Source organism: Scophthalmus maximus, chromosome 3 (assembly GCF_022379125.1).
Source record: "Scophthalmus maximus strain ysfricsl-2021 chromosome 3, ASM2237912v1, whole genome shotgun sequence".
Lineage (NCBI taxonomy): Eukaryota > Metazoa > Chordata > Actinopteri > Pleuronectiformes > Scophthalmidae > Scophthalmus > Scophthalmus maximus.
The window spans coordinates 21,460,762-21,472,500 of record NC_061517.1 but is presented as its reverse complement, the minus strand read 5'-3'; the positions used below and the strand labels follow the sequence as shown (position 1 = coordinate 21,472,500).

The 11,739-nt window shown below is 49.5% G+C and overlaps 1 protein-coding gene across 1 annotated transcript; it reads left to right on the top strand.

Moving 5' to 3' along the window:
• Positions 1 to 7,467: 7,467 nt before the first annotated feature.
• pim1 (Pim-1 proto-oncogene, serine/threonine kinase) lies at positions 7,468 to 11,482 on the top strand. Its single transcript, XM_035645153.2, has 6 exons — positions 7,468 to 7,947; positions 8,154 to 8,260; positions 8,399 to 8,449; positions 8,562 to 8,928; positions 9,426 to 9,602; positions 9,716 to 11,482. The coding sequence occupies exons 1-6, from the start codon at positions 7,872 to 7,874 to the stop codon at positions 9,928 to 9,930; spliced, it is 993 nt and encodes a 330-aa protein (XP_035501046.2). The 5' UTR covers positions 7,468 to 7,871; the 3' UTR covers positions 9,931 to 11,482.
• The last annotated feature ends 257 nt before the right edge of the window (positions 11,483 to 11,739 follow it).

Below are 11,739 nucleotides of genomic sequence, written 5' to 3'. Positions count from 1 at the left end.
GGCTGTATGTGCAAATGCAGGGAAAACAATGCGTCATGGAACAGGGGCTATATCGACCGTACATACATTGTGGTATTAGTTCAATGTGATAGTTCAGCAAAAGTCATCCCTTTATTCAAAAAGAAAGAAAGAAAGAAAAGAGAAAAGCAACGGGGGAAAAAATCTGGGCCGCTGAACACTTGAGTCCCGTTGTCTGAGTTCAGTGGGTTCGTGCTGGCCATCACAACCGGCAGTGTATGTGAACCTAATCACAAAACCTCTCCGTCTCCTCCGAGCCGCTCTGTTATAACAATCAAGCAGGGCCAAATACCGTCTCGACTTCCCGATGCGGGGTTTCCCGGGGAAGCAGCTTGGAGTATTTTCTGGTCCGTGACATCACCGGCAGACATGTTTTGATTCCGCCAGAGAGGAGAGCGAAAAGCTGGTGGGAAAACCCCCCTCTTCGATCACGACAACAACAATAGCCGCCTACCAAGCTCCTCTGAGCCACAATGCAAATCGACTGTAAACAGTGCGTGGGAGTGGGAGGGGGTGGGGGGGGTGTGAGAAGGAGAGTGTGAAAGTAGGTTTGTTGGGTGGGGGCTTAAATCGTGAGGCAGAAACAAAGTAGAGCAGTGACAAACTTCAAATGGAAAGAAGAACCAGGGCAAAAAACTATCAGTCACTGTGTTTGAGTCATGGGGATTTTCTTTTCACATGTTCCCCAACTTAAATGAAGAGGCTTATTCATGTGTAGACGTAGAGACGTGTACGCGACACCAGTGTAACCTGTCCCTAAGTGTTGTTCCTCATGTGAATCACAGGCCCATTCACTCTGCTCTAATGAGAACGGACCAGCTGATTGCCAAACGTAAATAAAGGGGCGGAGGGGAAGACCCTCTTCTATCCCTGTGGGAAGTTTGAAATAATCCCACTGCCGACATTCTTGAACAGTGACTGGCAACAGTGTCACTGGGCTGCTTGTGTGACGGCAGTTTTCATATGTCACTACTGTCCGTTTCCCACGTGGATGAATGCGAACAGAACCCCCCCCCCCCCCTGTAAACAACAATCCCACCCCTCTCTCCTCTGAATCATCCGTGGGAAGGCGATATGAGCAGCCTTCTTTCCTGGTTCAGCACATTCCTCGCCACCTCTTATTGGCGTTCCAGAGCCACATGGTTTTTCATGCTCCTCCCAGTCCACCCCTCTTCTCCCTTTAGATTTTTCGGCGTTTCGGTGCAGGGCTAAGTGCTGCAAATCATCATGGGCTGAGTCTGGGGAACAAAAATGGCAGATCATCAACTGACCGACCCAATACCCTGAAGTTCCATCCCCCTTTAGCTATATCGCCACGCCTGTCAGGCATTCTATTTAAGCATGTATGAAAATGCTAGATTTAACAGGTTTTTTTCTTTTTACTTTCATTTAGCCCTGGTTCCAACATGGTCATCCCTATGTTCCCTCAGCCCTATGAGAATTTCCCCTCATCAAAATTAGGCCCTATGTTCCCTCAGCCCTGTGTTCCCTCAAGGATTTCCCCCCAAATTAGGCCCCGCATTCCCTCATTTCTATTAAATGTCCCCCGGATCAAAATTAGGCCCTATGTTAGGGCTAGGGTTATGTTAGGGTTAGACAGAGGCAACACAGGGCTGAGGGAACATAAACACGCTCCCGTTTCAAGATGGGTCCTGCGAAATTATCTCTAAAGCACCAAAATATACAGATTTTTGTCATAGTTAGAACATTAAATACATGATACTATATATGCATCCATCAAAGCCCTATATGAATACAGTCTATTTACCATTTACCTATTATTATTATTTTTAGCGCTGTTGCCATAGCTTATGAGTCATTAAGTGACGCAGATGGCTCTTTCTCACCTGTCAGTATGCTAACAGTTGGCTTTCATGTGGAAGAGGAAGTCTGTTTCCAAAGAGCCCCCTTTCCTCGCACGCTACCCAGCAATGCAAATGCTGCTGCCACGGAATCTGAAAACACCTATGCAGATGCGTGCATATCAGCATGTGGTACACTTGAGGTTCCGGGGTTTGAAAATATGTTTTGTACAGAAGTAAACAATGGGGCTTCTCATTTATAGCGGCAAATATGTCAGAGGATGTAACAAATGCCGCTAGCAGCTTTTTCAGGCCTTTTTCTAATGTAAACGCAACAAATGAAAAAATGCTACAGTAGAATCATCATCTATCTTTTACATTTGAGCCAAACACTGTTGAATACATTCCTTACATGCTTCCCCTTGTGTTTCAAAGCTTCTCAGGCCCGCCTTCCTATTTACTAAGCTATGATTACATAATTGCTGTTGTGGGGAAGTGGTTTAAGTGCGTGCCAATGTCAAACGCACACTGTGAATAAATATAGCCACCGCATACTTCACTTACTAATGGCGACTCAAAAGTTGCTCATGGCCACAAGTTTAGCCGACTCTTAATGGTAGACGATTAATTTGGGGACTTTTTAAATAGGGTATTGTGTAAATCCCTTCTGTCAGCATTATCATTATCAAGAGGGATCTAGGGGTCAAACTAGGCAGTGTTATTTCCTGTTAGCTGACCCCCCCCCCCCCCATATGGCCAAGTCTATAGATGACAACAGTCCTATTATTATCCCTGGCAAACTCAAAAACATCCTCCCCCTTTTACACACACACACACACACACATTGTAACCACTCCTCCTTAACAATCACAACAGCAGCCATAAATAAACCTCCAGTAGCCCAATCCCTAATTGAGACAAGTGGGGATAATTTCTTGGAAGAACAGTCTGAGTGGCGCTGGACAGGTATGCCAATGACCTCTGACCCCGGACCAGGCCTGTGCTGACATGAAAGTTGACCCGCCATGACCTTTAGGCTACTTGACAGGCCCCTCTGTGGTGCTTTCCCACATGGGCCCGCCTTTGATGTCCATTGGAGCCCTTTCCCATGGTCCTGCCGGGGAGACGGGGGTGGGAGGCTACCTGAGGAGAGGTCAGGCCACACCGGAGGTTACACACCGCACACAGCTATTTCTTCTTCCTTTAAGACGCCTCTTAAAATAATCCATCCCCCCGTCCACCACCCCCACGCTCACACACAAACAAAAACACACGCAGACTTTCACACATGCCGATGCCTCCCATATTTGGGCAGAGTTAAAAAGCCTTTGCAGCTAATTTGGAGGCATGACAGATAATGTTTCAGCGTTTGTGCTTATTTGTGTATATGTGTGTGTTTAAGTGGGCATCGGCGCGGGGCAGTTGGGTTAGCTATACTTCCAGGTCCTGTGGAGTGGACAGCTGCCAACCACAACTTTCTCCGCACACATTTTCCCGCAGTGAGGTCAGTGTTCGAGAGCGTCGATGAGGTAATAACCAATCACAGACCTCTGGGTCAGGGCGGGTTAAAACACTTTTGTTTCAACGCATGTTTTTTGTTCATCGGTGGGATCCCCGATCTAATCCAAAGAGGCACGCGATAACCCCGACAACCCTGCAGACATCTTGTCCAGCAACCCCAATCAACCTAACTGACATGGGCAGGCTTTGTTTGTCTGAGGGGAGCGAGGCTGCTCCTCCTGCTGAGCTGCGGGGCAGTCTTACGACCCTTCTCTAATTACGGGGTAATCGTTGTCAGTCACTGTCAAAGTGCAGCCAGCACCGTGACGCACCTGGCATCAATCCATTTCGGAAGACCGCACTGCCCATCACGTATCCGGGATGGTGGGCTGTCGGCGAAGAGCATGCTAATGACTTTTAAGGTGCTTTGAGTGATTTAACATTAGCGCTTCAGAAGATGATGGCTTAATGGTTTCTTTTATTACGCCTGCGGGGACAGGGCCTTCTCGCAGGCGTAAAAGCTTCATCATGACGAATGCAGCCTATTTTCTAGATTTGTTTTCTATTTAAAAAGAAATCTCTGCATATGTTCATTATACTTAGACATGTGTTGTATGAAGTCTAATTACAGCTGTGGAAAGGTGCAAAGTGTAAATGGACCAATCAAAACGATCTACGAAGAGAGCGTCAAGTATCTGCATTGCATCGGCTCACACAGCTCCCAGCAATAATAACATTAAACGTCAATTAGCCTTCAATTGGGAATATTCACACATCTGTAGCGCTGAGCGGTGAAGTTACTGTCACGAAGGACAAAGCTTCTTTAAAGAAAGGCCTGTGAAGATTTCCATAAACTAGCTACAGCAGTTATATGCAGTAATTACAAGTCTGGTTTCCACACAGATAGTGCAAATAAAAATAACACATCTCCTGATTTAATATCCCCGGATAACAGCTTGCCAGGAGAACGTCCCTGACTCCATGGGAGCCACCGCAGAGGCTGAGTTAAAAGCACACCGCTGTTTCCTATCCATTAATCCACTGGCAGTATTGAGAGCCATCGAACAGCCGGCGCAGGCCCATGCTTGTCTCTTCCTCCGCCATAATTATTGTTCCTGCCACTTACAGAGTGGCGGCAGGTGGGAGCTGAGGGCAGCTGGAGACATGGCCGACGGACGACCGTGCGTGCGCACAAGAGTCTCTTTTACAACACCCAGGATGCCAAAGCACCGAGGAGTAGAGAGACTAACGCCTCTTTCACAAAGAGAAAATACTATTGTGCTGCTTTTGGTTGCCTACATTGATCCAAGCAAAGCCGGTAAAATCCTGGTGTGACGTTTTTTTTCGCTCTGAAATCAGAGGCGTGATGTGTAACACAACAGTGTTTGCGTCATTCCTGCCGTGCCTCTCCTTTCTAAATAGACGTCAAGCTATGCCTACCTGCACAGCTGGATTGTCGCCAGGAAAAAAAAAAAGGGATAAAGGGCAGGGGATAAATAAAGGTGTGACATATTAAAGAGGCAGAAGAAACAAAAAGACAGGGTTAGGGTTAGGGTTGTGTATGTGGCCACACGGGGGAAAGTGAATCATCTCCTGAGAGGAAAATGTGTTGGAGACATTACATAGAGTGTTATAACTTCCTGATGAAGGGTGGAGATGGAGTATCAGGTCAAGGTGTGCCAAAGGGTCACGCTGATAACAGAGTTTATGGGAAGCTCGAGTTTTGCGACATCATTTGAACCACAATGTTGCATGAAAAGGAAACTGTAAGTACCAAGATTGAGTGGGACGTGCGTCGCCCACAGTGGATGAGGTGTTATGTCACAGTTTATTCCACAACCAACTCTTATGTTCTCGAAATATGTATTTTTTAAACTTCATCACAACCCAGCCGCCGCCCACTCAATGGAGTACGAGCAAACATTATGTTGAAGCAGTGAGAAAAAAAATATATGAAAGTGTTGTGAAACCTTCATGTGGGCAGGGTTTCTATTTATCTAGAAAGAGGAAGTAATTCATGAATGTATTATGTAAGCCGAACCTTTTGCCACTGTGATATTTTCCCTCATGGCCTTTAAATGTTTCCGTGTGCAGCGCGTGACAAATAGTGTCAATTAAAGGTGGCTAGAACATGAGACAAACGCTCAGATCAGGAGGAATCTGTCTGATGTTAACTGCTGGTTAAGAGGAAAGACTTTGGGGTTGTCCTGCTGTAGCCTACAGTGAGAACCTGTTGCCGTGCCCTCAGGGAAAAAAGAAACGGGAGACTGCCCGAGATTGGGCTGAGCAGCTGGCCCCAGAGCGAGCGGCGCAACCAATAATCTGTCCCTCTGACGGATGAGGTTAGGTGGCTGACATTTGAGCCCCGTGCTGATCATGCAGGCAGGGCTATCTGCAGCCACCAGAGAGATGCGCTCACTGGTGGCATTTCACAGGCCTGCGGTCACTGCCGCACTCGTTGCTTTGGGCCCTCTCTCCGTTTTCACACACGTCTCCGATGCCCCTGACTGAGCATGGACGCGGCACACGCTCCTCTCGGGGGACCTCTCAGGACACACAAGCCAAGGCGTACACTACGAAATACTCAACAGTGACCAAAGAATATTTCATATATTCACTTGTATAGTTGAGGCGCACGATACCCCAGTGAGAGCCCTGAACGGAGGGTGATGTCTGATAAATGTTTACACACACCAGGGAACTACTTTACCGTGTAATCATCCGTTCAAATATTTGTATCTCCTACTGGAGCTAACGCTTGTGGTGGATGATTGGTTAGTAGTCGGGAGTCATTTGGTTCAGGACCTGATTTGCATGCTGTCCTCAAACATGTCGGAGGAATTACAGGAATTCGCTCGGGGGCTGATCACTCCTCTCGTTTTTTCTCTCCAGTCGGCCAGGGTGACCTCAGAGCAGTTCAAGAAATAGCCGTTGACTTTTTTTGTTATTGGTTTTTTTTGTTTGTTTTGTTTTGTGCAACTCTTATTACTTTGTCCCATGCAAGACTTGCTGGATTTCGACACAGGCTTTTCGCTTGTAAGCTCGCGATTATTACATGCAGGGCGTCTGCGAAATGTCCAATAGTATAAATACACAAAAATGAATCATCTTTTCCTTCTGGCTAGAGACAGACATGAGACACTTTTTTTTTTTTTAAATGTGAAAATGCAATCAACAGCGTTTGTTGTTACTGGTTTACAACCTATGAAATTTCCAGGGGAAACAAAACTGAACCTAGAGCAGGAGAAGGGGGGGGGGGGTGCGCCTTTCAAACAATAAGATGCGCGGGAAAAGGAGGGCGGGGAGAGGAGAGGCCGAGGGGAGGGGTAAAGTGAAGCCTTTTTATCTCGAGTTTCCCACATCCTGTGAACGGCTGCGAGCGCCGGCCACCCAATTCGAAGGAATGCGTGGAATGCGCCCATTCTCCCCGGCGCGCTTTGATGCGCGGCCCGGGTCGAGGGGCCATTGTCAGGCAAACTCAGATAGAGACCGCAGTGCCGGGGACTTCACCCCAGCCACTGAGCCCCCGCCCGCGTTCTATGTGAAAATGATGAGGTAAACGACTTGTGGGCTGTGTGGACCCCGTGAACGTGTCTCTGCGAGCAGCGTGTCTCCATTGGGCCGGGGGCGCGATGGGGCGCCGCCGACAGGCCCAACAGTCTGTTCGGCGACAGAGGCTTAAATATCAAATATGAGCAGAATATACAGAGTGAATAGGTGGAGGGGAATGTACATCGACTTTTTCATGAACTCGCTGCCCTCCTCACGTGGACTGTTCACATCTTCAGTCGGTTTCGGGAGGGGGGCGGGGGGCGCACTTGGCTTTGAATCGGCATTTCCCTCCGACGTGAATTCGTGATTATGGCTTTCGTCTCCCCTCTCTTTCTTTTCTTTTTTTTCTTCTTTTTTTTTGGCGCGTTTCGATTCCCGCCACGTCGTGTCTGGTCCTGTGTGTGTGTGTGTGTGTGGGGCGGGGGGGGGCGGTTATGAGGGCCCGGCCTTTAGGTTCAAGTCTCGTGATTGACGTGAGCTCGGAACGCGCGTCCCGCGCTCCCATTGGCGCGTTGAGGGGAAACGGGCGGGACAAGAGGGATGACGTCGGAGGGTGACGCCCCGCCCCCTTACTACCGCCTTATAGACGTCGTCCCCCCCTTCTCCGTGTTTCCATTAGCCGGTGTCCGACGGAAGGCGTTGGTCCGCGCAGCCCCCTCTGTCTCGTTGCCGTCGCCTATTCCGCGCTCGCCGTTTACAAAAAAAACCCCTGCGTGGAGCAGCCTTTTGTCGCGGTCCTTCCTCCAGCCGGGACGACGCGTCTCCTTTTCCCCCTGGATAACGCGAGCGGGTCGGGGTGTTTTTTGTTGGTGCCGATGAGAGGATTCCTACCGCGTTTTCTGTGCGCGCAACGTGGACTCTAATCTCGTACACACAGTGGGGGGGGGGAGTCAGACGGAATACAAACAACAAGCCCCGAGCCCCCGGGAAAGACAAGCGCAGACGTCGCCGGCCCACCACCACCCCCCCCTCCCAAGGCGGACCCCCGCGTTCAAAGGAATGCTGCTGTCCAAGCTCAACTCCCTGGCCCACATCTCCGCCGTGGACATGCCGGCGAAGATCCAGCTCCATCAAGGTGAGACGCCAGCTCGTTTGCCGCGGGGGGCGGGAGGGGCTGCAGCAATGGCCGGCAGCCCCCCCCCCCCTCTCCCCTTTTCGTTCGGCGCCGACGTATTCGCGTTAATCGCCGTTATGAGAGCTCGACGACCCACACGACTTGGGCTCCTCGCATCCAGGCGTTAACCGGTCGCGTGTGTGTGTGTGTGTTTTCTCAATCCACAGTGAAGGAGAAGGAGCCGTTCGAGAAGCTCTACCAGGTCGGCGCGGTGCTCGGCAGCGGCGGCTTCGGCACCGTCTACTCCGGCACGAGGACGTCGGACGGAGCTCCGGTTAGTACTGCTGTTTGTTTTTCTTCATAAAAAACACACAGATACACACACACACACACATCTTTATGTATTGTTCACAAGGCGCGGCTTGTTGTGCATGTGGCCTGACGCCGTCTCTCCCCCGTTTGCGTCGCCTAGGTCGCAGTCAAGCACGTCGCCAAGGACAGAGTCTCCGAGTGGGGCGAGCTGGTAAGAGAAGCTCCTATATCCGCCGACTTGTAACGCGATGTAACATTATAGTCAAACCATAGTAGCCGTTGGGAGTATCTGAGCACTGACGTTGCGCGTTGCTGTCCCGCAGCCGAGCGGCGCCCGGGTCCCCATGGAGATCGTGCTGCTGAAGAAGGTCGGCACGGGCTTCCGCGGCGTGATCAGAATGCTCGACTGGTTCGAGCGGCCGGACAGCTTCATCATCGTGATGGAGCGGCCCGAGAACGTCAAGGACCTGTTCGACTTCATCACGGAGAAGGGCGCCCTGCCCGAGGAGCTGGCGCGCGGCTTCTTCCGCCAGGTGCTGGACGCCGTGCGCCACTGCCACGGCTGCGGCGTGGTGCACCGCGACATCAAGGACGAGAACATCCTCATCGACCTGCGCACCGGCGAGATGAAGCTCATCGACTTCGGCTCCGGCGCGCTGCTGAAGGACACCATCTACACGGACTTCGACGGTGAGTCGTCGGATGCCCAGCGCGTTCTTTTTTTTTGGTCTTTCAGAAAGAGCAACCTGCTCGGCGGCCCGCGCACTGCCGCACACACACACACACACACACACACAGAGCAGCACTGTAATTCAGGCTGAGCAGCATTGCCTTCGCTTTGGCGCCCCCCATTGGAGGGAAGTTGTATTTTTTACAACTCAAAGTTTGTAAACAAAGTCACATGTCCGCCCCTCCCTCCCTCCCACACACACACACACACACACACACACAAACACACACAGCCTTGTCATGCTCCCTGGCACCTGAGTCCACATAATAGCCTTGGCCGATAAAGCTGCACTCTGTTAAACCGTTTAACCCACTGCAATGCTTTCATTTTCTATTTGACTGTGCAATACAAATATCAGAAATAGTATACGCCACTTGTATCTCTGATATTAGTTTTAAATAACGTTACAGTTTTTCTTTAATAAAAGACATGTTTCTCTTTTTTTTCTCCTCCTCAGGCACCAGAGTGTACAGTCCTCCGGAGTGGATTAAATACCACCGCTACCACGGCCGCTCTGCCACGGTGTGGTCCCTGGGGGTCCTGCTGTACGACATGGTGTGCGGGGACATCCCGTTTGAACACGACGAAGAGATCACAAGAGGGCAGGTCCTCTTCCGGAGGAGAGTCTCCACAGGTAAATTCCCACTGCACTGCCTGCTCTAGTTTATTTGCTCAGAGATGTGCACAATGTTTCACACTCTGCGTATTGCTCTGGACTCATTGGTTGTCCTCCCCCTCCTCCTTCAGAGTGCCAGCAACTGATCAAGTGGTGTCTGTCCCTTCGGCCGGCAGACCGCCCGTCCTTCGAGGACATCGTCAACCACGCGTGGATGCAGAGCACGTCGTCCACCGTGGTTCCGTCCACAATGCAGACGGAGAAGACGAGCGCAGAGATCAGGCTGCACAGCATTGGCCACGAGCCCGCGGCCTTCGCGCCCACCCCTGTGGCCGCGGCCCGGTGAAGGAGTCAAGCAGTTCACACTGGGCCGAGCTGGACGCCACTGACGCAAGAGACTATTACAAAAGGACTTGTGTAACAGACTTGAAGCAATGCACACAGGCGAGCTGTCCCTGCACAGACGAGAGCGTGTAAAGGACTGCACGCAGAGGAGGCCGAGGCTACGACAGAACCGTCGGCCCCGCGGGCAGGCCAGACCTCTCTCCGCCGTCGCCGGCGGAGAGACTGCTTGATTTTCCAAATCATCCGCCCATGTCAGTTGTCAGAAGGTCACTGATCCGGGCGGCAGTCATTTGTCCGTCCGCCGGAGGACAAGCTCCGTATGCGCAGACACCTGCGCCGAGCGATCATAGCACATTTGCTCGCCGTTCTACTGAACGGGAGGTGGACAGTCGTGAGTTACGTAACTCCTCGCAGCACAGTGCGCTGCTCTCTCTCCCTTCTAATTCTTGCCGTCACAGAGTGGGATGAGCAGAGGTGTTGGCGAAGAGGGTTGGGTTTTCTTTAAAGTGCCTTCTGTGAGTCTGTTGGGGGACCCTGAAAATACTTGAATTTGTTAAAAGGTTCCTCTCTAGAGCCTTTTAAGCTCCTCACTCTGTCCAAGGCTTTATGTCATTTATTGCTGTTTTTTTCCTCTCATGGGCCTAGATCAGTAAAGCCCATGCCACTCGCAAAACCACGGTCACTACTTCTGCCAACTCCAATGTCATTGGCAACTACACAACCTCATAGCTCTGGCTGTAAAACCTGTGCAAACAAGTCATAAAAAAACACTGGACTTACCTCACTCTCTTTAGTACAGCATCCACCTCTACTCTACAACCTCCGCTTCCTGTCCTTCACGTGTTGTACTGTATACAAACACAAGGCGTTGGCAATCGGTCGTTCACACCTACCCGAACGCACACCACAATGCAAACTGAAAAACCACACGGAAATACAACCTCCACTGCTCTCCTTTACACAGTGCCTCACACAGGTCTTAAATTTTTTGTGGGGACAAGAATTGTAAATAATAACAATATTTATTATGGCTGTGACTTTTTTTCTCTCTCTCACACCTAATGAAACTTGTCGTCACAGAATTTATTTATTTATTTATCAGAGAATTTTGGCTGTACGTATATATTTCATTCCACAGTCACTGAAGGGCACAGATTATTTAAAATAGAAACACAAAACAAGAAGACCTTTTTTTTTTACCATATTTATGGCGTGAAATTTTAAGAGAGCAGGCGTGTGTTTGTGTATGTAATGTTAATAACGTTGTAATTAGTCCCGAAAGCACTTCCATCTTAATGTATGTAAACGATGAGCGTCTACTGATGGTAACTGGTGTTGTTACTCTGTCGCCTGCTGTGAGAGCGAGTGAATTCTGAATGTTGGATGTTTGTGTGTGTGTGTCAGAGATGCGTGAATGAGGAAAAACTACTGGTTGCATGATTGCAGCTTGGATTGTTGTGTTTTGTTTTTTTCCACCCATTCAAATTAGAATTGTAAATTATGTTAGAAAATATTTTTATACAATTTCAATAAATATTTTTTTTTAACTACGACACTTGGCTTCTTTGTGTTTCCCTTGTATGCTTATAATGCTGCGTAGATTAACATAGTCATGTTGAAAATGTACCTTTTCATATTGCCACACTACTCAGATCAAGGTGACACCATAGATCTATTATTTTAAACACAAACTGAGAATCTACTGGATAAACAGGCTACACGAGTTTTAAACAGGTTTCCTGTCTAACCCTTTTAGGTGGATAAAATGAGCAGATGAAACAAGGGGCACATGGCAACACAAAGGCAGTTT